The 27,200-nt window shown below is 40.6% G+C and overlaps 1 protein-coding gene across 1 annotated transcript in view; it reads left to right on the top strand.

Moving 5' to 3' along the window:
* Positions 1-3,779: 3,779 nt before the first annotated feature.
* Positions 3,780-27,200, top strand: part of Tbc1d8-9 (TBC1 domain family member 8/9) — a 48,985-nt gene continuing 25,564 nt past the window's right edge. The window contains exons 1-8 of the mRNA XM_080276518.1: positions 3,780-3,885; positions 12,227-12,414; positions 17,265-17,441; positions 18,852-18,948; positions 20,899-21,085; positions 21,684-21,760; positions 22,248-22,301; positions 27,048-27,131. Of these exons, the coding sequence (XP_080132644.1) occupies positions 3,842-3,885; positions 12,227-12,414; positions 17,265-17,441; positions 18,852-18,948; positions 20,899-21,085; positions 21,684-21,760; positions 22,248-22,301; positions 27,048-27,131 (908 nt within the window). The 5' untranslated portion in view covers positions 3,780-3,841. The remainder of the gene's footprint in view (positions 3,886-12,226; positions 12,415-17,264; positions 17,442-18,851; positions 18,949-20,898; positions 21,086-21,683; positions 21,761-22,247; positions 22,302-27,047; positions 27,132-27,200) is intronic.

Below are 27,200 nucleotides of genomic sequence, written 5' to 3'. Positions count from 1 at the left end.
AAGCTTAAGGGACCTAAGCTACGAAGAAAGACTAAATAAACTGAATCTACCAACACTACAGGAGAGAAGGAAAAGAGGTGACATGATAATGCTATATAAGTGCATATCAGGAAAGGAGAAAATAGACATAAATGATTACTTAACATATGGAGAAGCATCAGCAAGAGGACACTGCAAAAAACTGCATAAGAAGAGAGGTGATAAAGACGTAAGGAAATTCAGTTTCCCAAACAGAGCAATTGATCAATGGAATGCACTACCGAATGAAATAGTGTGTGCCAAAACAATTCACAAATTTAAGGATATGTACGATAAATATGGTTTAAGACACGGGACAGTACGAGCTTGACTCATTCCTGTAAAGATACAAATAGGTAAGAACAATTAGGTAAGAACACACACAAACCCCTTCTTTCCTTTACCCTTTTCTGCGTCCCTCCTTCACCTCTTAGTACGTCAGCTCCACAGTAATTATCCGATCAACCCCTCCCACACCTAATTATCCCCCCCCTCTCTCTCTCTCTCTCTCTCTCTCTCACACACACACACACACACACACACACACACACACACAATCAGATTATGAAAATCTGTTAAAGACTAATAAATAAGCACTGACTACAAAATTCCTTATGAACTGTATTTTTGTAACCTACTATATCGACACCACACAGTCACCCACCTATCTGCCAAATCATACATGTGATTTTTTCTTTTCCTTTTTTTTTTTGTGTGTGTGTGCGTGTGTGTGGAGGGAGGGGGTACGATCGCCCTTATCCCCCTGTCTTGTATATATCCATGAGAGAGAGAGAGAGAGAGAGAGAGAGAGAGAGAGAGAGAGAGAGAATAACCACCTCACCCCTCCCGCCTTCCCTTCTTACCCCACTGTTGTTAATTTTATAGGTAAGCACATCATTACCGGGCTAATTGTGTTAATGAACCTAACCTCTGCACTTCTCGCCCTTTCAGTACGATGACGACCACTTCATTTTATTCCTGTAGTAGCAGTAGTGTAGTTGCAACCCCGCGTCAGCTGAACGTGAACCTGGTGGACTGCAGGTTGAAGATGGCCTCCTCCTCCAATCCACCGTCCTCCTTAAGGGGACGGAGGCGACATGAGGGACGTTTCTATAACAGGGTAGCGAAACAACTGGGGTATCGGCGCCACCACATGAAGGTGTCCCTCTCTACATCGTTGGAATGAAAGCTATACCATCCCCTCCAGTCCTAGATATTTTTCCAAAACTGAAAAAATTAGTTTGGAGGCCTAAGAAAAGTAAAATAAATACTCCATCGTATGAAGATCAAATATATACACAAACGTGTCATTATCAACCTTATGATGCGAATGATCTCACAATATATATGTAAAATATATAATTTCCAGCATATTGAAACTAGTTATGCTCCTCACGTCTTTACTTTTTTTTGCAGACCATGATTCTTCCGAGTGCAAAATAAGATCGTGCCCAAAACAAACTTATATAATATTACTGGTATCTGTAACTTTTGGGAAATTAAAAAGCTTAAATAAAATGTGTATTGAAGGTGTGGCCCGTATTTGCTGGGCACTCGGGTGGTAGTTCTCCTTTCGTGTTTTCCGTTGTCCTGTTTCCGGATCCCACTTAGTTTTATAGTAGAGGGAACATGATGTGGCCGATGCTGCTGATGATGGTGGTTGTTTATTTGTTCATGCTGCAACAATAAAGTTCTACCTTTTCGTGTATTTCTTCTCCTGTTTCTGGAACTTACTCACTGCATATATGATTGTGACAACAGAATTTTGTTGATGATGTTAATGCTGCTGCTGATGATGATGATGATGCTGACATCTCTTTCTTTATGCTCCAGCAGTACATTATCATCAGCGACGAGTGGTGCCAACCGGTTCTGCCCTGTTTCTTTATTGTCAGTGTTTTGATTCAGTGTTGTCAGCCTCGCCTCTGTTAATAAAGTCCCTTCACAACCTTATCCCGGCTGATTATAAAAAAAAAAAAAAAAAATCCTTTGAACTCGTGATACCGAGATGATTTTTTTTTTTTTTTTATTGCCCAGGAAAGTACTAAGTGTGGTGGGAAAAAGACTGAAACCTGCCATCCTTGTTGTAACAGGAATGCATACTTCTGCAACATTCGCTGGGCGAGGTTCTTCACTTTTTGTACAAATTATGTAAATACATTATATTATCTTGCTTAAGTTATTCTAATTAGGGACGACAGCTGACGTATATGGAAATGTTCCTGACTCGTCTGGTTCCCTTTCATATATTGATGTCCCCTATATTAGGTTGTGCCTCGACTGACAGTCACCAGGTGATGAGTGCAGGTATGTAATGTAGAAAGGCATTACATATCTGCAGTCGATGATGTTCTGTTAGTCGAGGTATTTTTACCATTAGTGTAGGTCTAGTTATTTGTCTCTGTAGGATTTAGTATAGGTTAGCGATTTGTCTGTTAGGTGATTAGTTTTAGGGTCTTTAGATTAGTTTTCCTTTATAATATAAGGTATAAAAAATAAAAAACCAAGAAAAAAATAAAAAAATAAAAATACAAAAAAAAAATAAATAAGATTAAAATTATTATATATATATATGTATGTTTGCATGAAAGTGTGTCTGTATTCACCGGGTCGGTCAGGATCACTTGATGGTCGTGATTGTCAGCTTTTACCCTCCCGGAAGGGAGCTGAGAGCTCATATAGTCCGATCTAAGGGCAAGGCTGTGACCTTCACACACGCACACACCCGTCCCCTTGCTCGAGGGGGACAGTAACCACCCACTTCGTCAGTGAAACTTTTCGCAACCTGAGCGAGGCGCGAACTCCCGTCCACCGGTTGGCAAGCGGGAACGTTACCACTGCACCAGCGTGTGTGTGTGTGTGTACGTATGTATATATATATGTTTGTATATATATGTATATATGTTTAAATATATATATATATATATATATATATATATATATATATATATATATATATATATATATACACGGCCTTAATAACCAGGGGCTTCGGCCCCAATGGTTGATAGGCCGGAAAAAAAAAAAAAAAAAAAAAAAGCAACATTCATGAGGGAGGGAGAGGAAATAGGGGGTACTTCACCGGTTCATATTCTGGATCAAGGAGCTATGTGCTGCCTCTGATCCACTATAATATGGGAAGCGCAGTTGGGATGATGTACAGTATACTGTATAGTTATGGCCTTGTATAATATAATAATGTGAATGCTTTAGCTTTTTGTAAGAGAGAACTTATATTTTCAGAAAGGCAGGTTTATATGAATGGATCTTGAATTTGGCTGTTTTTTTTTTTTTTTTTTTTCCCCGTAGGGAACAGTTTGCAGGTGTCCCTGGGCTTTGGCTCCATCCTTGCATTAAAAAAAAAAAAAAAAGGGCATTCCTCAGTCCTCATCTCGAATGAATTGGATATAACTTGATTTATCCTAGGTGGAAGTTTTTTTTTTACATGTAATGCTCTTTGTAGTTTCGAACTTAACCATCATGAGGACAATTTTTTCTTCATGCTCTAGCCATATTTCATTAACTTTTATAGAACCTCGTTGGGCAGTAAGCTATAATGAAAATCTAAATTTAAACAATCCATTTCAAAAGCATAAAGTGAGTAAAATCGCATGAAAGGAAGAGTAAAACAGAAAATACGTCATCGGGTATCAAGGGGTTAATTAATGTAATCAAATTTGGCGGTGTTATGGTGGACGCCCTCTGCCAGCGTGGCGGGCAAGCTCCATGACAACAAACCTCAGCTGATAGTGGTTGGGTGGGCGTCTTGTGTCAGTTTTACCTCATGTTGTGTCCTCTGTGATGGTATCGGGGGTCAGCCAGGATGTGGGTTAAGCCCGAGGAACTATTAATGGCCGGAGGGTTTTGGTAAGGTGGAATTTGTGTTGATGTTTGTTTAGAATTAATGGAACACATAATCCTTACGTGGACCATACTGTATCCGGCCACAGTACTTAGAGATTTGTAATACAGTATATAGATATTAGTGGTTTATCAAGAAAAAGAATGGTGCAGGTGGTAACATTTGCTTGTGGCGTTGGTTTTCTTATATGTGAGGCCAGTATATGATCTGCCTAAATAAGAAACATTGCGAGAATTTAGTGAGGCAAATATATGACGTGCCTGAATTAGAAACATTCTGAGTATTTTCTCAAGCCCATTTCATTTTGAATGCGTATATATTAGTCCCTGTTATTTTTTCAAGATTATCGTAATTTATGCCACTGGTAAAGCCTGACATCACTTTTCCTTAAATATATTATTGATTAGTAGAAATGTTACCAGTCAGGTTGTGAGAGTGATTCATACTATAACAGATGACTCATGTAACCCTCAGTCTCTTTGTTCACACAAATCACCCACTCTCAGACAGGTTGATTAAGATTAATTTCATTCTTATTATTTCATAATGCTCCTCTGTCTTTCTTTCACAAGGGAAAATGATTTTTTCAGTTAAGCCTCATATATTTCTGTTTCAGAACATGTTTCTCTGTGGTAAATTGCAGTTGTGTAGACTATTAGGAGAAGTTATCTGTAAAACTGATAAGCAGTTTTTTTTTTTTTTTCTGCAAAAAAAGGAAGTCATAGGCTGTGTACTGAAAAATTGCCTTTTTCTAAGGAAGTTGCCCCCCCCAAAAAAAAAAAAAACATTCAAAATTCAGTATCTTCAGTCCCTGGATACATTGTATAAGATTGCATGCCATAAGCAGAGAGAAAAACCGACTGAGGAAAACCTTAGTACAACTATATGCCATATAAAACTCTGTGCAGGGAAAACTTTCAGATCAATGCAGGTTTTTATTTTAGGTCTTATCAGAGTTAATGTATTTAATCATACCACCGATATAGACTTTATACAGTATCCTGATTAGTTACCAGTCAACATTTTGCTTTTTGTTCATAAATGTATAGCCTTTGAACTGAAAGGTTGGTTATGACCAGATTATGAAATACTGTAATGCAGAATATTTTAACATATGAATAATCGTAGATTTTTATGGTACACTGTGCTATACTTACCAGTATGCCAGTACAGAGGAGTAGACTGTAGCACCAGTCGAGCAGGGCAGTACTCCCGAGGTGGATGGAAAGCTGATGACAGGGAGTGCTGGAGCTCCCGTTTCATCAGCCCTCAGGACTAGTTCCTGACCATCCCCCTTTGCTGAACTTTTTCAGTGTCTCAGTTACACAGAGAGTAGGCCAGCATGCTCTCCAGTACAAATTTCTCTATCTATCTTCACCAAACTACATGCACAGTACACACTACACTTCCTATTCAAAATTTACCAAAATGGCGTCAATTCACCTAGCCTCGGAGTCCCCAGGGGGGACCATAAATACCCCGCCATCTGCCCCTCTCCCGGTGACGACTCGAGGTGCCTGGAACCACTGTCTGACTCTCTTCTTCTTCATTTCTGCAACATTCGCGGCCTTTCATCTAACTTTCGCTCTGTTGAGCACCACCTCTCCTCCTCTAAACCTCACCTTCTTTTTCTAACGGAGACTCAGCTGTCTGAGGCAACTGACAGCAAACCCTTTTCTGTATCCTCCTACTTTCTCTATACTCATTTCAAAGCCAAAGGTGGCTGTTGTGTATACATACGCAATGACTTATCTTGCTCTCGTGTTCCTGAACTTGATTCTTCTGAATTCTCCACTCTCTGGCTTCGGCTTTCCTGTCATTCTCTGACTAAATATATCTGTGCTGTTTACTTATCCCCTAATTCTACTGACTATCAAAAATTCTTCGACTATCTTACTTCTACGATGGAACACATTCTGTCCATTTCTCCTTTCTCTGAAATCTCCATTCTTGGAGATTTCAATGTTCACCACCACCTTTGGCTCTCCTCTCCTTTCACGGATCCACCTGGTGAACAAGCCTACATCTTTTCTATCCTTAATGACCTAGAGCAGCTTGTACAGCACCCTACCCGTATCCCTGACCGCCTTGGAGAGAGCTCCAACATACTTGACCTCTTCCTCACAACTAATCCTTCAGCTTACTCTGTTAATCTTTTCTCTCCGTTGGGCTCCTCCGATCACAACCTTATTACCTTAACCTGTCCTATCGCTCCAGTACGGCCTGCGGACCCTCCAGGGAAACGTCGTCTCTGGCATTTTGGAGCTGCGGACTGGGAGGCCCTCAGGCAGTACTTCTTTGATTTTCCCTGGAATGATTATTGCTTCCATGGCCGTGAGCCATCTGAGTGTGCCTTGCGCATTACGGAGGTTATTCTCTCGGGCATGGAAGCATACATTCCTTTCTCATATCCTTTGACTAACGCAAGAAAGCCTTGGTTTAATCACGCTTGTTCTAATGCTGTCCGCAACAAGGAGAAGGCCTACAAAAGGTACCGGAGCCAACCCACCCCTGAATCACATAATCTTTACGTTTCTGCCCGGAATCGTGCTAAGTCTGTTCTTCGCTCTACTAAAAATAATTTCATCCATACTAAATGCTCTCAACTCTCCAACTCGAATTCTTCCCGCTCCTTCTGGCACCTTGCCAAAAATCTTTCTAACAACTTTACCTCATCATCCTTCCCTCCTCTTTTCTACTCTGATGGTTCTGTAGCTATTTCTTCTACTGATAAAGCAGATCTCTTTGCACAGACTTTCTCCTCCAATTCCACCTTAGACGATTCCGGTGCTGTTCCTCCATCACTTCCCCCTCTGACTTCCTCATGGCTGACATTAAAATTTCTTCAGTTGATGTATTTTCTGCCATTACTGGCCTCAGTACTAACAAGGCATATGGGCCTGATGGGGTCCCTCCTGTTGTTCTCCAAAAACTGTGCTTCTGTGCTTACACCCTGCCTAGGCAAACTATTTCGCCTTTGTCTGTCAACTTGTACCTTTCCTTCTTGCTGGAAGTTTGCTCTCATTCAGCCAGTCCCAAAGAAGGGTGACCACTCCCAACCCTCCAACTATCGTCCAATTGCTTTAACGTCCTGTATTTCAAAAGTTTTCGAGTCAATTCTTAATAAAAAAATTTTAAGGCATCTTTCCTATCTGGCAACCTTCTTTCCGATCGTCAGTATGGGTTCCGTCAGGACGCTCCACTGGCGATCTTCTCCACATACCTTTCAGACTCCTGGTCATCCTCCTTTTGGGACTTTGGCGAAAGCTTTGCCATTGCACTTGACATCTCAAAGGCTTTCGATCGAGTCTGGCATAAATCTTTAATTTCCAAACTGCCCTCCTACGGTTTCTATCCTTCTATCTGTACCTTCATCGCTAGCTTCCTTTCTGGTCGTTCTATAGCTGCTGTCGTAGGCGGCCATCGTTCTTCTCCTAGATCTATCAACAGTGGTGTTCTTCAGGGCTCTGTCCTATCACCAACTCTCTTCCTTTTTATTCATCAATGATCTTCTAAGCTGTACATCTAACTCTATCCACTCATACGCTGATGACTCCACCCTTCACCTTTCCATTCAGTTCCCGCAACGCCCATCTCAACAGTTACTTCAAGAAACAAGGGATGAGGCTATGGCACACCTAATGTCTGACTTGGCTCATATCTCTGACTGGGGTAAAAATAATATGGTTGTCTTTAATGCTTCTAAGACTCAGTTCTTACACCTATCAACCCGACAAAATCTTCCACAGGTATACCCACTAATGTTTAATAATATTCAGATTAATCCTGCATCATCCTTGAACATGCTTGGGGTTTCATTTACTCGGGACTTATCTTGGAAAGATCATATTGCATCTCTTGTAAAATCTGCTTCCAAGAGATTGGGTGTGCTAAGCTGACTCCGCTCTTTCTTTACCCCTGCACAATTGTTGACTCTATACAGGGTTTTTATCCGCCCCTGTGTGGAGTACAACTCTCATGTGTGGGGAGGCTCCCCACATACAGCTCTTCTCAATAGGGTGGAGTCAAAGGCTTTTCGATCTCATTAACTCTCCTCCTCTTACTGACTCCCTTCAACCTCTGTCTCTTCGCCGCACTGTTGTATCTTTATCTCTTTTCTATCGCTACTTTAATGGTCACTGCTCCTCTGAACTGTCTGCTTGCATTCCTCCACCTCTACGACGGGCGCGTAGCACCAGTCTGGCAGCAAACTCTCATCCCTTTTCTGTCCAACTCTCTAATGCAAGAGTTAACCGTTACTCCCAGTCTTTCATTCATGCAACAGGTCAGCTCTGGAACTGTCTCCCTCTGTCTGTATTTCCTCCTGCCTATGATCTCCAGTCTTTCAAACGCAGTGTGTCCAGGCATCTCAAAATGATCGGATCTTGAATTTGGCTCTCTATTGTATTTTGTTTTTCTCTTGGAGGGAACTGTTACTGTGGGCTCATGGCCTTTGGTTCCTTCTTCCTCGCATTTAAAAAAAAAAAAAAAAAAAAAAAAAAAAAAAAACAGTAGTATCAGTGAAATTTTTATGTAGGACAGTACTGTAATTTTACAGTAGATGCATCTTGGTCTGGTAGTAGAACTCAATTTTTAAGATAAGGCTGTCCATGAATGGACTATAGTTCAAATATAAGAGGTGACTGGAGGTTTCCTTATTGTGTAAAACACCGTCAGGGTTGCTGCGTGGCAAAAATTGTTGGGACTGTGAGAGCCTCAGTCCTGTCCTCTCACTCAGACCCTCATGTGCTGAAAGGAGTGATATGGAATTGTCTTAACTTTTTTTTTATTATTTTTTTTTTAATACATCCACCAATCCAATCCTATGTTGCTCCATGAGGAGTGTTAGAACCCAGGGCTAGGCAAGTTGGTCCTGACATTTAAGATGAGAGTAACCATCCTCACTCATCCCTGAGTGGCATTATTTGAGCAATAAACCCCAACCATCCCTTGGATATAAACCTACACAGGCTCAGTCCAATTGGAGCACCTTAGTTACCCACTAAACCACCAGGTCCCATAATTTGGTTATGTGGTTACCTCCCACCATAGTAAATGGTTTCCTGATGTACAGGAAACCATTTGGCTTTTCACTCAGTGTAGAGTCACCCATAGGCAGGAGGAAGAGGAAAGAATGAAGGAAAGAAAGACAGAAGAGAGAGTGTAAAGTCACCCATAGGCAGAAGAAAGAGGAAAGAATGAAGGAGTGAAAGACAGAAGAGGAAGGATGGAAAAGGGGAAAGGGCAGACACCCAAAGCAGCACTACATCGAGTGAGTGGATGGTGAGTGCCCCCACCTACCACCATTTTTTAATACAACAAAACTTTATTTAATTTTTGGTACCGGTACTTATTTTTCATATAGCTAGCAAAACTTTATTTAATTTTTAGTACTGTTTACCGCATCAGTTGGCCATACATTGTTACCACACAGTGTTTACCCCTTCAGAACGATGAAGCATTTCCCATTTTATTTTTCTTTCCATCATATGATTGTGTTCACTCATGGAGAACTTTTTTTTAGTGAAGGGGTAATTGAAAACTATATCCTTCTCCCCCAGTTTGAATAGTCTCCCCTTACTTGAGTAAGTAAATTTTGAAATATATGTGGAAGGAAGAGAAGACGGAGGGGGGTGCAAGGAACAGCGTGGTGGACTGAAGAGGTGAAACAGGCTGTGGCACAAAAGAAGAAAGCATACAATGAATGGATGAGAAATAGGGGCGTGGAAGAGGTTGAGAGGCGGAAGAGAGAGTTATATGTAGAAAGGAAGAGAGAGGTTAAAAGATTAGTAAGAGAGAGTAAGAAGAGAGTGGATGAGGAATTTGGAAGAAATTTGAGTGTAAAGTGGAGGGACTGTAAGAAAATGTTCTGGAGAGAGGTGAAAAGAGTAAGACAGGGTGGAAGTGAAGTTAGCAGGGGAGTGAAAGATAAAAATGGTAGATTACTAGTGGAGAAGGGAGAAAAAGTGAGCAGATGGAGAGAACACTTTAAGGAATTGTTGAACGTAGAGGATGGAAGTAATGCGAGTATAAGTGACTGGGGAATGGCTGGGAGAAGGAGGGAGGTGAGAAGACAGGAAGAAATCAGTAGGATAGAAGTTGTGGAAGCAATGAAGAAAGTTAAACCAGGGAAAGCCCCAGGAATTGATGGAGTGTGTGGGGAAATGCTGAAGCATGGGGGAGAGATAGTAGTAGAATGAATGTGGAAGATGTGCAGATTGGCCTGGGAGGAAGGTAGAGTCCCGGAGGATTGGAAGTCAGGTATATTTATTCCCTTGTACAAAGGAAAAGGGGAAAAAGAAGTGTGTGGTAACCATAGGGGCATTTGTCTTCTTAGTATAATAGGAAAAGTGTATGGTAGGATACTTATTGACAGAGTTAGAGAAAGAACAGAGAAATTAGTTGGAGAAGAACAGGGAGGCTTTAGGAAGGGAAGAGGTTGTGTAGATCAGATATTCATTCTCAGATCTTTAGTGGAAAAGTTTCTAGAGAAGGGAAAGAAGTTGTATGCGGCCTTCATGGATTTGGAGAAAGCATATGACAGGGTGGATAGACAAGGATTGTGGAAAGTGTTAAGAATATATGGAGTAGATGGAAAGTTGTTGAATGCTGTGAAGAGTATGTACGATGGTGCGAAGGCTGCAGTGCGTGTGGATGGTGAACTAAGTGAATTTTTCTCTTTGAAGGTTGGGTTGAAACAGGGATGTGTCATGTCTCCATGGTTGTTCAATCTGTACTTGGATGGGGTAATAAAAGAGGTTCAAGGTAGGGTAGTGGATGTTGGAGTGGCCATGGTGAGAGAGGATAGTGTTTGGAAACTCCCTGTACTGTTGTTTGCAGATGATACTGTGTTGTTGAGTGAAGACGAAGGGGAGCTGCAAGGCTTGGTGGATGAGTTTGAGAGAGTGTGTAAGAAACGGAATCTAAAGGTGAATGTAGGGAAGAGTAAAGTGATGGTCTTTGAGAGTGGTGAAGTCAGTGAATGTACAGCGAGGTTGGATGGTGAGGAATTGGAAAATGTGAGTACGTTTAAGTACTTGGGTAGTGTGATGAGTAAGGATGGAGGTTTGGAGGATGAAGTGCTTGAAAGGGTACAGCGGGGAAGAAAGGTTGCTGGTTCCTTGAAAGCAGTGATAAGAAACAGGGAAGTGAGCATGGAAGTGAAAAAGTTACTACTTGACAGTATTGTGATACCAACTCTAACGTACGGAAGTGAAGCTTGGACGTTGTTGGAAGGACACAAGTCAAGAGTGAGAGCAGTGGAAATGAGTTATTTAAGAGGAGCCTGTGGAGTCACATGGAGAAACAGGCTGACGAATGAGGATATAGAGGAGCGTTGTGGTGTTGATGTGGATGTGATAGGAAGCGTTATGAGGAACACACTGAGGTGGTTTGGCCATGTGGAGAGGATGGAGGGTGAAAGACTGATGAAGAGAGTGTATGTGAGTGAGGTGGAGGGGGAAAGAGGGAGGGGGAGGCCGAGGATGAGATGGAGGGATGGGGTGGAGAGGTATATGAGAGAAGGGGGTGTGAGCTGGGAGCAGGGGAGTGAAATGGCGGGGGACAGGGCGACTTGGAGGCGATTTGTTTGTGGCCACCCCAAACAGGATTGAGGCGTCTGGCAATAGATAGATAGATAGATAGATAGACATATCCACTGTGGTATGTAGGTTTCAGTAGGTATTGTCTATATTTTTGCACAAGAGCATGACCACAGATAAAGCTTAATTGCAGTATTCAGACTGATAACCTAGTTTCTGTTGGTTTTGAAATGTAGATTAGACTGTGATGGTGACACAGTTGTTTTACCATGTTTGCTGTACCGTACAGTATACATTGTTGCACATGTTAGTCTGTCGGCTTGTAAGAGGTTTACATCATCTGATTTGTGGTATACTAACTTCCCATTAATTCATGCAGACTCAATAATTGCATTTTCATTTTACTCTTCCTTTTTTTTTTTTTTTTTTTTTTTTTTTTTTTACCATGGCATACAAGACCACCCAGGTAGTGAAAGAGTTAATGAAGGTCATATCTGACCCCTCCAAATAATTTAATCTAGCTTAGGATTACGAGAGACCTCATAATGAAAGGGTTAATCTCATCTGGCTATCATCAGGCAGTTTTATTCAACTTGAAAGTGACTATATAATAAAAAAGTTAATACTGTACAGTATTTTAATTTGTATAAACTCCTCCATAACTGTATAACTCCCTCCATAGCTGTATAATACTGTATATGGTGGTAGTAAGAATACAGTTAAAATGACTTTTGCTGGCTGAGGTGGTTAAAAAATCAAAGAAACTCATTTAGCATCTCAATAGATTTCTTTCTTCCCCCTGCAGGGATACGGAAGTGGCCAACACATACTTCCTCCTACAACAGCGCAAGGGCACTGGAGGCGGTGGGGGTGGGAGCGGCCGAGGAGGGGGCTTGGCGGGGCTCCTGGTGGGCACGCTAGACTCAGTTTTTGACACCAAGCCTCCACCCTTCCGCATCCTCCATCAGACACCATCGTCAGACCTCTATTATGGTCAGTGATTTGGATTTACAGGACCATAATTCCTCATTATATGCTGATGATGTCTTAGAAAGGTAGCAGCGTTTTCCATATGGCTGGGACTGTAAGTAGGGGAAATTAGTGTATCACTTTATATAAGCAGTAGTGGAACTTGAGTAGGTAGTTCTTCTGTAATTTACTGTGGGCTTAATGACAAAAAAAAAGAACATGAAAAGAGGTGCATATTCATTGAAGACTTTCTATACATTGAAGCATATAGTCATGTCAGGCATTCTTATTGCTACTGTCAGATTATTTTATATAGTGTAGGGGATGTAACATGTTGTGCTTGTGGATGTCTTTTTAATTTTATTCTTGCCATCTGCTGACTATTATTCATCTTATGATAGATTTGTTGAATTGGAGTGGAGAGATATAGCCTTCATAAACTTCTTTAATAGGAGAAGCCTTTCCTTAGTTCAATAAAATCATCAGATAACCTTATGAATTTAATATAAAAGGGATGTCACAATCACCTCTCTGAGTCAGGATTCAAGAGGTTAATGGAGACCTCTATCATGAGGATTGGTTTGACTAGGGTACTGGATTTAAATGGGTATGTGACAAGTCCTTTAATGTGAAAGTCCCTCTCTCTCTTTTCTTCCTGCTACAGCCAGATGATTTTATTCACCCAAGGGAAGACCTATCTGTGCTGTTGGATTAAAGTACTTCAGTCCTTCAGTTGCAGTGATGTTTTTGTATTTTCTTTTTTGCTACTTCCAGGCACTTTTATTCAGCATAGGGTAGGCCTGTACTGTGGTGGGAAATTTGAGAACTGTATTTAAAGCCGTAATTACAATACAGTAATGTCTTTCTATTTTTGTCTTCCTACCACCATATTTTTAAAAATTAGCAAACAGTCTCTATCAGCCCTTTCACATGTAATGTTTACTCTTTTATTATGTTCATGGGAGGGATTCGTAAGATTGTGTGTATAGAAGCAAAATGGATCAGATCAGAGAAGGAGACTTAGAACAGTGGGGTGTTAATGATTTGTGATATACAAGCTTGGATACTTTTTTTTTTTTTTTTTTTTTTTTTTTTTAAGCCAGTTTTACTTATCAAATCAGAGAAGGAGACTTAGAATAGTGGGGTGTTAATGATTTGTGATATAGAAGCTTGGATACTTTTTTTTTTTTTTTACCCTAGGTATTACTTTGGTGTTGTAGCTGTACACAGTTATGATAGAAGTGTATGGAGACAAAGTTGATGGGAGTGTAGGGAAAGGAAAACTGAGAGTAAGATAGGTTACTGAAGGTTAGGCATACATGAGGGTTGGTTAGCTTGGATTGGTAAAGCAGTGTGTTATTTTAAAGTTCATTCTGCTTTTCCTTTTTTCCCCAAGAGAAGGACTTAAAAGAGGAAAGTTTCTGAAGACTATACTTTGCACAATACACTGTTGTTGCATACAAGTTGCCACGTAGAATGAGTGTGTGTGTGTGTGTGTGTGTGTGTGTGTGTGTGTGTGTGTGTGTGTGTGTGTTTAATAATGTCAGACAGTTTTCTTAATTAGAAGCTTGTTTTACCAGCACTGTACTGATAAAGTGCATGCATTGTAGTACCTGTAATGTTGTGCCTGAAGTCTTATCACCTGTAACTCATGGCATCTGTTTATGGATGGACTATGTATTTTGGTTGGTTTTGTATAGTAATAGAATATAAAAGGGGTGGTAGTATTTTCACTCAAAAAATTTATACTATAATTTAAGCTGTGTGCCAAGAAATATGCATGTAATTAAAACAACAGTGAAAGTCTCTGAAGTTGTTTACTGTCTTATGATTAATAGTATCAGCTGTTTGCTAACTTGTACTCATCAGTTGCCTAATGAGTACTGTGCTGTCCTGCATTGTACATATTTTATACTTTACAGTATTTTAGAATATACCAAATGAATGTTAAATGACTGTACCCAATGTGTGCATTAGCTTTTGGTAGCTTGGAAATGTACCAGTACACATTTTATAGACAGTCTTCATCCAACCAGTCCTTCATTACCAGTTATTTAGGAGTACAGAATTCCAAGACTGAGCAACTTTCTCCACGTTTTCAAGGCAAGAGTGACCAAATGCATTCCTCAAAGCCGCATTATGTGAGCAGTAAACCCAAACCACCCCACAAATTAAGTACAGTATTTTATATGCCACATCCAGTTTGAGTAGCTTATCTCACTAGACCACAAGGAACATACAGTATTTGTTATAGGGGTACCTCTTGCCACAATAAATGGTTTCCTGTGTTACCAGAAACCATTTTACCTGTCACTTAATATAGTCCCCTGCATGTAGCAATAAGCTGCATGAAGTGAGTGGATGGTGGGCACCCTCCATCTGCAAGAGTAGTTGTGGTGTGTTAATGATCAATATAGAAATCTCATATGGATGTGACTACAATTTCCAAGACAGATATAAAAAATGGAAACAGGCAGTTTAGTATTTTCACCTAGAGATGTAGGGGCCTGAGGAGAGCCCAGTATACCTAAAGGGTAGGCCTACACCATTGACAGAACTGGATGATTAATCATATAATTCTGTTAGAGATTTAAGCTGGTCACTTACCCTTTGACATTGTTGACTGATGTAGCCTAGCCACAGATCAGTACACCTTGCTTGTTGAAATATGGTACTGGTTGTTATTTTTTCAAATTACATCATTCCCTCCAGTTTTAGCCAAGAGAAATTACCTGCTGTGTTTGTACATATATCACCAAGCTAACCTTGATTAGTATTGGTTTCAAGAGTGAAAGTTTGCTTGCTGTTGTGATGTTTCTCCATCATATTGTTACACAGATATTTCACAACATTGCTCTGTTTGAGTGTGTTGACAAAACAAGTTGAAGTTCAACAGTAGTTGTTAAGCTCTTCACTACCTAAGGTCTCCCTAATTTAGTCAGAGTACTGTCTGTATTCTTGGTGACAAAGTAGACTTTATATGAATTCCTCTTTAGCAATATGTTTCCTTATTACACTACTAATTTTTTGTGTGTTATTTTCCTTTTTTAATTTTGATACGGGTTGCATCAGGAACATATAAGAAGAGGTTAGTGGTAGGTGGCGGCAATCATGATCCTGTCACTTGATGTAATACTACCTACTTCTTCATTTGCCTTTTCATTCTATTTCTGTGTCTGCCCTCCTCTCTTCCTACTTCTCCCATTCCTTCCTGTCACTCTTTGTTGCTATTCTTTCCACTTCAGGTGGCTCTTCTATGATTGACAAGTCAAATGGTTTCCTGTAACCCAGGAAACCACTTATAACACTGGGTGGTAACCACATAAACAGATCATGGGGTAAAGTGGAGCCAACTGTGGTGCCTCTGTTAAATGGATGCACACATGCAGCATCCAGTCAGGTACCAAACCTCCACCCTTTTTGCCATCCTTCACTCGAGGTGCTGTCAGCCACAGGGGAACATCAGTTTGCTACACGAGATAATTCTGCTGAGGAGGTTGCTTTTCTGTGGTTGATGGGTCTGCTCTGCCAGACAGACTAGGGTTGATTAACAACAAGAGGATGTTATGGTCCTACAGGCAAAATAAATTAGTGAGGAAGAGGTACTGTAAAATTATATGTCCATGAGACTACAGCTCTCTGTCTTTTGGCAGCAGGAATCAAATACAGAAGTCACTCTCCTATTGTACGGATTGATGAGACTATTTAAACCCTCTTTACTGTGTGCTAATGCCATATGTTAATGAAAGAGGGGGTTGTGATGATGGTGACGAATACAGTATGCGAGTTCTCCCATATCCCCTTGAGGCTGAGGATATAAATTGTATATATTTTATTTTTGCTGCTACCTAAGAAATTTATTCAGTTTAGGATAGACTTTACACTGGAAGAAATATGTACAACCTTCATCCTTTCGCTACAAGAGATCTTCCCGAAGCTGAAGATCATGTGGTGGTAACAAGACTATACCCAACTAATATGTCATTGGAGTGGGGTGGTTAAGACTGAAAGACCAGAAGAGAGAATGAGTAGAAATAAAATTGTTGAGAGAGTAAAGTGAGGAAGACAGTTGGTGAATGCTGAAGTGGAGGGGTAGGCCGCATGAGGGAAGGTGGGCTGGAATGGTTGGAGGGAGTGAGGATAAATACAGTCCTTGTAGGACTCGAGGTAGTTTTTTTTTGGCAGCCACCCTGGGTAGTAGGCAGATAGTTAGTTGATAATAAATTGATAGCTAGGTTGATTGAAAGGTTTTTGGTAAAAAAATAAATAAATAGACAGTTGAGTGAGATTGTTAGGTTGAGTGCTAATTCCCTGTTTTTAAAGGGCTTATTTTTTTGGCTTTAGGAGATTCCCAATCACCTCTTCCTTAACACTGCTTTACTACAAATGGCACAGTGATGTTTTCTTACAGAAGATGGATGGATATGGTAAATGAACGTGTGAGAGAACGAGGTCTGGAATTTGAGGATACAAAGAATTAAAATAGAAGGATGAAGCACATGATTGTAAAGAGCACCTTGTGTTGAAGATTTGATACTTTTTTTTCTTTTTTTTCTCCAGTATAGTATATTGTAGTAAGCAAGTTGACAGCATCCCATTGGTGCTGTGAAATGCATAATTAAGAAAAAAAAATTTTTAGATGGGTTTTAGTTTTGAGGTGGTGCAAAGAGTACATGTGAATGATTTTGTGATTCATTTTGCCTTTTTGATCCTGCCTCACCCCTTCTCTTATGTAAATGATGATGGTTTTATTTGAACAATTCATATTTACTTGGTACTTGTTCCTTTTGCACATCATAGGTGGGTGATAAAATTAGGATAATGATGATGGTCCCGTTCAATCTGCTTTAATTTGCTTATTTTTCTGTTTGCAGTTGTGGCAGTGTCTGTGAAGAAGAGTGAGATTGAGGAGCACTGGGCATGGCTGGAGCGTCACCTTATGGCTGTTTTGGTCACCTTCGACACTGATGAAGACATCACCGACTTTGTGCGATGCAAGATAGAGTCACTCGTGGCAAACTCACTGCTTGCCGACCCTCACAACGCTCCTGGTGTGCTGCCAGTATTTTCTCTACCTCTGTGCTGAATGTTTTTCATCATCATCATCCCACATCTTTTCCCACTTGCGATGGGGTGAGGTAGAATTTAAAAAGTCAGGAAAAATGAAACATATATGGAAATGGGAGAACTAATCCGCAACATGCCCAACGGAATGGGCCACAAACCTGTTCTTTCACCATTTAAGCAGCCAGAATCCTGGCTTCACGTGATAGCAACGTCTTTCAGCACGTAGCTTCATATTTATCCATCAGATACTGTACAGTATTTGTGCATTGATGAGTCTTCTGAACTGTGCTAACCTAACCATGGCCCTGTACACCTTGAAGTTGGTAATGCAGTACTGTACAGAATTTACTTCCCATTTTTCATTTATTGTGTCTTGTGAGAGGGTCCATATCAAAATTAAAAATTGGATGAGGGGGAAGGGAAGACTGAGAAGGAGATGAAGAGGTGTATGAATGAGGGAAGTTTAAGTTGGAGGAAGGTTAAGCTGATGAGAGAAGACAAAGATGACGTGGAGGTGATTTTTTTGTGGTATTAACACATCTGGGTACAGAATATTATGTAGGTAGATAAGTAAAATAGGGTTGTTGTTGAGAGCATGTACAGTAATTATGTAACCAGTTTTATATGTATGTTTTTAGATGCCATGCTCCCTCCCAAGCATTCTCCTTGTGAAGTGATCATAAGAGTTTCCATTCATCTTTGGCCCTACACATTGCCTTTGATCCATCAACCTCTCTTTTTTCCCATGCCAACCCTCTGTCTTTACAAAAATTTCAGTTGCACATAAAATACCATCTCTGTTTGTCTCTGTTCATTTACACCATAGCACCACACTACATACTTTCTGTTCTTTCTTCTGTACCAAAATTTTCATATACCTGTGTTATTGCTCACACCATCTGTAATTCCTTCCTAATCCTCATGCTCATCTTGGGCAGTTCCTCTTCAGTGCTGGAATTTTGGCCATTTCTCCTTTCCACAGTGTCCGTGTTGTACACATTAAATAATAACTGGTAATTGAACTCTGTCTCACAGTTCCTCTTCTACATCCCAGCAAACTAGTCCATTTCCAGGATTGTGTTTAGTGTATCTGTATTTATAGAAGTGCAATAGATTGTTTCCAGCATACCGTAATGTTGGTATGGTTTGCATGTTATAATTATTGATTCAAAGTTAACTTTTTGCCATAATGTTGTCTCATTACTAGGTTAGTTTATTTTATCCATTCATAACTGTAGACACATGAAGCTGTAGATTTGATTATGTTGTTGATATAAGTAGTTCGTAGAGGAAAGTAGCGGTATTTTAAATGCTAAATTGTGTTTGTTTGATATAACAGCCAGTGTTGACCCACATATAAGTTGTGTATCCTGAAAATGGCCATGTCCCCACAGACCCTGACTCTGAGACATTCAAGGCGGTGTCATACAAGTTCCGTAAGCTGTTCAACATGCCAGAAGGGGAGAAGCTTGTTAATTACTACTCATGCAGGTACAGTAGTTAGGCTAGGTAAGGGCAGAATAGATTAGGCAGATTATTATGATTAGGGGACTGAATGTGTAAATGATTGTCTACCCCACAGACTGGGTGTGTTCATAGTTCACTCATTTTTGTGTGTCCTATTTCTTTGTTTCTGGATCCTGTCTCACTTCATCCTTAGATGGAAAAAAATTGGTGTGATATTGTTGGTGATGATCGGACACAGATATTATTGTATACAGCCAGCTAACATTCTATCCTTGTTGCACTCTGGTGTCATACTCTTGATGGGATAGTTCTCTGATGCATACAAGGAAATCATGGGTGGGCCTTCATGCAACATAAGCATATGGTGGATTGGCCCCAATGCCCTCATACACTTTTTAGACATCTGGTAATCTAGGGAAATATGGTGCTCCAACTGGATGTTGCCCACAGGGGTCTGCATCTGATTAGTGTAATCCTAGGCCTCCACTCTCCCGATGAGGCAAAACTGGACCAGATGATGTTGAATGTACATTTGCACGTCACCATCATAACCCTTTTTTTTTTCCTCCTAAAGATTGAGTGAGGTTTCAGTTTTGTTTTGAAACTTTGTCCTGGGATGGTTTGGCTGTCTGAAGTGAATGGAGAGTGACCACCTGTGTAGCAGAATATGAGTCCAAGTAGTTGGAAGGAGGAGATTAAGATCAAGAGCAAAGTGGAGAGTTAAGGTAGAAGAGTACAGTAGTTTATGGTGGATATGTGTGTGTTGTTATAAAGGGGTCATTGCTGTGCAGAAACAGAAGTGCATGGAGATTATCTGAGGCCGTACCTCATGTAAAGCATCATTAGGCAGTAGATAGATAGATACGCCAACTCATATGTATGGTACTTTTAATAATGAGTTCATCTGAATATATACTGAATGTATTGCATTATCAGAAAAATTCAAAACTCAGGAAGTCATGTATTGAGCAGAAATTGCATTGTAAACAGTTCTCAGTTATATATGTACAATGACACTATTTTATACAGTATATATTTCTCTTGTACTCTTTGACAGTTTTAGTCTGCTTAAGAAAGAACTCATATAATGAATGGTGAAAGATAATTTTTTCACCTGTATAATGATATCTCATAATGTTTAGTTTTTATTCCCACCATACAAATTTTTTGATTTGAGAAAGGACCTTTGCCACTGCAGGGGGTAAAGGTCCTTTGCCTCAAATCCAAACTGTCCCCTGTCTTTCCCCTCCCATTTCCCTACCTCATTGCAACTTTCCCCACCTCCACCCTTTCACAGTTGCCTCCCCATACTTCTACCCTGCCTCTATCTCACCCCACCTTCATAGTTGCCTCCCCAAATGTCTACCCTGCCTCTGGTTCACCCCACCTGCACATTTGCCTCCCAATACTTTTACCCTGCCTCTATCTTACTCCATCTTCACAGTTGCCTTCCCAAACCCCTACACTGCCTCTACCTCACCCCACCTTCATAGTTGCCTCTTCATACTTAAACCCTACCTCTACCTCACCCCACCTTCACAGTTGAATACTCATACCTCACATCATAATCATCATCATCCAGGCCTGCTTTCCTACCCTAGGGCAGGGTGAGGCGTAGCAACGTCCAGACAGCCCAAATTTGCCCAGTCCAACGGGCCACGCTACTCTTCACTCACCATTCAAGCCCCAGGAATCCTCGCTTTATCTGATATGCCAGAAACATTCACCACATACTGCTGCTTCACATAAACGTATCCTTTAATTTTTGTCTGCCTTGCTTTACACCTGCCTCCCCTGCCTCAGACCATGCCTGCCTCCCCCACCCTTCCCCTGTTTCACACCTTCCCCACTTCGCCCCAAGCTCACACCTGCCTTACTTACTCACGTCTTCCTTTCCCACCTCTCTCCAGCCGTACATCTGCCTTCCCCACCTCACACTTGCGTCTCCTGATTCACACATGCTTCCCTCTACAGCTACTGGCACAATCGGTTACCGCGGCAAGGTTGGCTGTACCTAAGTGTCAACTACCTGTGTTTCTACTCTTTCCTGCTGGGCAAAGAAACGCGGGTCATTGTGCGCTGGCGTGATGTGACGCTGCTCGATTGCACCAATGCACTCATCTTTCCCGACAGTGTGCGTGTTTCCACCAGGGACCACCAGGTAGGATATGGACACCATGTTTTATATATACTGTATAAATTAAGGAAGAATGACATTGGTGTGAATGGATGCACGATACTTCTAGTACCTAAAACATAGGGGTGTGAAGAAGAGTGTCACTGACAGTTTACTGGTAGCGCTGAAATGATGTACATTCACTGACAGCACTGAGTGTAAGCATTGCACTTAATTAGCATGTTTAATGGCCTGTATCCCTGGGATAGGGAGAAGGAATTTGGTACTGCCTATACCAATATGTCATAAGAGATGGCTAAAAGGGGTGGTAATGTGAATTGGGTGCTCGGCCTGCCTCAGTGTGTTGGTATGGTATGACATGCTCTTTATCTCCTCACCTTGTATCTACATGGGAGTCTGAGTTTTTATGATGATAATGGGGAATGGAAAATTCAGTGTAGATCATGTGAGGTGGATTGTTTATTCATTATTTTATTAAGAAGTGCCTTCTTTGGTTAATTTTAATGAAGCCTGTCATCCTCAGGGGATTAAGCATCGCCAACATCCAGCTCATAAAGCTGATTTATTGTTCATCATGCATGTTTCTGCTTATGCTGTAAGTAATGACTATCCCTTTCCCCAGCATTACTTCTCAATGCTGCTGAAGAAGAAGGAGACGTATGAACTAATGGAGCAGCTTGCCAACATGGCCATGAAGCAGTGAGTCAGTTGTCTCTTAGTGACATTTGCGTACACTGGAGGTTTTACACACCACCGTACTCCAACCCTACCTTGAGCTGCTCTAAGCTCCTCAGTCAGTGATCTTTTCAAGTGACTTATTTACTTCAGTGGTTCATTTATTTACTTATATTTTGCAAATTAACAGCAATAATGGCACATTCCATAAATATAAAGAATAGTTCCTATCCAACACATTCATTATGTTAATCTCTACCCTGTGGAATCTAGTGTCAGTTGCTGATGTGCAATCAAGCTAATGTTGGCTAAGCTTTTTAATGTAGTGTTTCATAGAACATACTCTTTTATAGTATGCATGATATTTAGCAGTACCAGTAATTTAATGCATGATATCTTCAGTAATATTCACCAAACTTAAACTTAGTACTGGTACTGTATTAGTGAGCAGTTTTAGAGATTTTATGTTGTACTTCTTTTTTCACTATGACTTCCCTGGTTTGGTCTTCAGACTGATCAACGATGAGGAGTTTTCCGAGGACAAGGATCTTCTCACAAAAGTGAGGTCAGTGAGACACACCAACACTGGCATAGGTTCCTTTATTTCATCTATGCATAGTGCTTGACTGTGTTTACTTATCTGTCATTTTATGTACATAACTCCTCGACTTCTGATTCTTGCGTTGAGGAATATGTACATCAGGTACTGTGTGTATTATTTTGCTCGTTTAGTCAGACTAGTGTATAAATTTTAGTAAATCAGAATAGTATGATTGAATACTGGTAATAGTCGGGTTCGTTGGAAAAGGTAGTTACTTTTTTGAAGAGGAATATTTTTTACCTACTTAACAAAGCAGATTTTCTTTTCTTCAAATAGAATAAGAAAAAAAAATTAACAGCATTACATACTGCAGAATGCACTGATCCTTCATCTCAAACATTATCATGTTAACTATGAGTAGTGGTGCCTGTGGAAATGCATAACACATTAAGTGGTTTATATTTACTTGATAAAACTGGATGTTTCTAACATACAGTAAATACTAAGTTATGACTGCATGCAATTCAGTGAGTCTTAAATATGGGGTAGGAATGAGTCTTCTTGGTTACTAGTTAAATCAGCATTCCAGTATGACCACAGTTGGCCATCAGCTGAGCTTAAAGGGGTTAGGGATCTTTTTTGGGTTAAAACTAACTTGCTATAGCGTCAGCATTCAAATGCCAGCATGCAGCACCATCATGCCACTGCTATTCATTTTGCCTGTATTTAAAGTAAAGTTTTTAAAATTGTACAACATTCTGCAACAGTTGCTGTTGTTGTATTTTACTTGTTTGCAGAGAGTGTATACTTTAAAATACAGTTTTGGCCATTCATATTTTTATCTTTTATAGCAAGAGGAGGATATAGAAGATGGATTTTAAGACTGGTGAACTCTGATTAGTAGTACTTTGAGTATTTGTTAGAAGGAGATAAAATAGCTAATGTAGATTTGTGAGTGGAGAAAGTTAATAGAAATATTTTTTATTATTACTAAGGATTGATGAAAGCAGTACTGTACATCCATCCATCCATCATCCAATCCAATTTGCCCCATGAGGAGCGTAGGAGCCCGGGGCTAGGCAGTTGGTCCCGACATTGAAGATGAGATTAGTACAATATTTATATCATTCACTGGTATTGTTGCACTTCATTGCAGTATGTCGTCATTATAAGTAGACTTTTTGACATCTTTGCTACCTGGGTCCCTAGTAAATTCAAGACAGTTTTCAGCAAAGTTTCATTGCTGCTTATTGTATTGTCATATCATTTATAAAGACTCCAACTTGCAGGTATGCATCGGGCTTGGTCACCTAATGACGGCTGTCCATGCTGGTCGATCTGTCTCAGTCTCCCTGTTCTGTCCCTTATCCCTGAGGTCACAGATTATGACCTCATCCCAGGTCTTTTTCAGTCTGCCTATCACAACCCCACCCCCAACGTTCACATTTCTCATCCTTCATCCTCTCAACATACCCAAACCATCTCAATCTACCCCTCTTCATCACACCACCAATACACTCCAATCCTATCCTTCCTCTCAACTCTTCATTCATAATCCTAGCCCCACCCCACGAGACCCTGTATTCAAGGGCACACTATGCATTCATCTAATTATGGTCATTTCTGTACATTTGAGCTTACGAATATCCTTTTCCTTTACTGCCCAAGTGTCACTACCATACAGCATTACACTCCTAACACATGCCACATGCAGAGAGAGCCCTCTCAGTGTCAGTGTCAGGAGAGGCAACAGCTCCCAGAACTTCCTCCAGGCACTCCATACCCTAACCACAGAGCTAGCTTCTTTCCCATCTTTGACACATAACAAATCCCCCAAACAACAAAACTCTTCCATACACTCAAGAAAACTCACCAGCAAAAGCAGTTCTTTCATGCCTGATGCTCTCTACATGCTCTCCCTGACACACCATACACACGAAATCAGCATTGTCATGCAGTCTGCCTCTAATACCACTGCATCTCTTATGCACCTACTTATCACAAATACTGCACAAGATAGAGTTACAGTAAACTCTCAATTATCCGTCATCACACTATCCGGCCCACTGCTATATCCGGCACTGCTGGTTCAGCTCTGTTAAAGCAATATCTGGCGAAATTGTGCAATATCCAGTGCCAAAATGGGACATAACCAGCAGTTGTATGCAGTATCTAGCATCGAGGTTTATCAACCAGCTGGAAAACGATAGCCAACCGACTCTGTATTTCTGTTCTGTATAATTACTATACTTTACGGTATCTTATGCTTAATTTTCTTTTTTTACTCTTGGGAAAGTTTTTAGGATAGATAGCCGAGATGGATAATAATGCAATATCCAGCTCAATGCCGAATGTTGCACTGACTGGGGGAGCTATGCACCGTCCGGCATTTCATGTTATTCAGTACAGGGCTTGGCTGAATTACGCTGGATAATTCAGAGTTTACAGTACCTCTCGATGAAGTTTTTCATCATTTTCCCCAAATTTACTGGAGGAATTGTATGTAAAAATTTTGATGATTTAGAATTCAACCCATACTTATAGCAAGGACATACTGAATTATATTTTGGTTACTATCAGAGAAGTATAGTTTGTCTTTAGAAATCTGGCAGGTAACAGCTGTAAACTCTTGTTATCTCATTGATTAGTATTATTTCATTCAGGTGATATATTCTTACTGAAAGCAGATAATTTTATTCTGCTGTGGAAAAACCCTGTCAGACAAAATATTCATATCATCATCATCATCATCATCATTATCCCAACCCAAATTTCTACATAAGAAATAACAGTAGGAAAGATCCAGAAGCAACAGAAGAGATAACACAAAAGTAGGAGCATTATCTGGCTGCTTTCCTACTTACTTTTAGGCTTCTAATAGGTATATCACAGCAGTTAGTTGGAAACTTTCATTGTATTGCAGTAGATAATAACATCCACGTCAGGCAGTAATATGACAACTGGTACAGTCAGGGGGAAAAAACTTTGCCAAAGATTTCACATATTGTATGCAGTACTTCCTCAATTATCCGACGTAATAGAGCCAAAGCATGTGCGGATAGTGGCAGTATCCGGATATTGAATAATCCCCCCCCCCCCACTATACCCAGATCCTACCTTTACCCAACCTCCAACCTATACCTAACCTATTTGTACAGTCTATCTATCTGTCTGTCTATTGCCAGATGCCATAATCCCATATAGTCCATGAGCCAGACTCCCAAATTTCACATACTGGTACCACCTGGTGGGGCAAAACCCACCAATGCTTTCCCACCTCTGCTTATTTTGGGCATTGTTTTCGGGTCATTCAGGCATATTTAGACATCAAAACACACATAGGAATATCCAAAAGATTTTTGAATACCAAGAAAACCATTGAAAACCAAAAAACACCCTGTCCACTACTGTATGTACAGTACCCCTGCTAATTTTGACACTGTTTTCAGGTCAATGTGCCATATTTAGGCATCAGAATACACATAGGAATATCCAAAGTAATGCTAAACACCAAGAAAACAATTCATAAACAAAAAGAATCCACAAAAAAACTGAAAATGGTTGGATAATCAATGATCTTTCTGGACGCAAGTGATAGCTTCTCCCGGGACACACACACACACACACAAAAATCGTGGCCAAATATGCCACTGAAAATTGGTTATATTGGTATAAGTGGTATACCATCATCTTTGCTAGTGTTTAAAAGATAAGCTAATAAAAACCCAGAAAACTGATGAGTAAAATAAAACTATAGTGAGAATAAATGTTGTTCAAGAGTAAAACTTACCCTCATATAACTTCCCACCATCCTAGTGCAAAATTTTGCCTGCACACAAGAGTCAAGCATATACTGTATTTAGATGCAGAATTTCATGAGCTTTCTTGTGGATTTCATGGAATTTTGATATGGCCTATAGTATTCAAATACATCCCCCAAAACTTTTTAAATTTATGGGTCAGCACTTTCAGCACGAAGGAGGGGAGGGAGTGAGGGGGGAGCCGGGAGGCAGGACTAGCAAGGCGGGGAGCATGGGAGGATATGGAGGAGGGACGGGAGGGGGGAAGAAACAGGGCTGTGGGCAGGATTTTCACCCTCCTGTCACGAAACGGACAGGCTCATTCACCTGACTTGTGGCTTGCGATCTGTGTTATACTTGCGTTGGCAGTTGGGAAAGAGTAATCCAGGTGGCCATGCAGCTTTGGACAATCTGTAGGGATGTGTATGGGCGTCGTGACACCATTTGTGGGTTACAGTCGGTATAAGTGTACTTGGGTGCTGGAGGTTCGTAGGGAGTGAACAGGCCAGCGCGCGACTTTGACCATTCAGTTCAGGGGCGGACAGACATTTTAGCTCAGGTTATGGGTTATGGTCTATTTCTGGCGCAAGGCTAGAGTCCAGCGGCCACGATACTGATTCTTTGAACATTTCAGCTGGCCAGCCAAAGTTCTTGGGGACTTTTATGTCTGGATAAGTGCAAGTAAATTCAGATAATGGTTTAATGGAGCCTAGGTCCAGTATCCAGATAATGAATAAGTCCGGATACTGCATATCTGGATAAATGAGGGATTACTGTTCTATAATTCATTTTCCTCTAGTGGCTAATGCTGTATTCCCAAGGTGAGAGAAGCTTGACATGTTCTTTAGATGAATCTCTATGGTATGCTGCATTGGAGGAAAGTGATATACTTTCCTCAAGTGTGAAGTAGATAGTGGAATAGTGAGCTAATTTTTGTTCCTAACTGTACATTACTGTCTCTCCACAACAGTAAAAAGGTTCCCAAGAAAGTGTCCTTCCTCAAACGAGACCTTGATGCTCGGGCACACTCGGACATGTACAGGAGCAAGTTTAGGTCAGTTGGTGTTATATTATTTTTATTATTACTGTTATTTTTATATATTTGCCATAGAGTCAGATTTTA

This window comes from Coenobita brevimanus, chromosome 65, assembly GCF_032717465.1.
Source record: "Coenobita brevimanus isolate Jiangsu-jjx chromosome 65, ASM3271746v2, whole genome shotgun sequence".
Lineage (NCBI taxonomy): Eukaryota > Metazoa > Arthropoda > Malacostraca > Decapoda > Coenobitidae > Coenobita > Coenobita brevimanus.
This window is presented reverse-complemented; position numbering and strand designations above follow the sequence as displayed.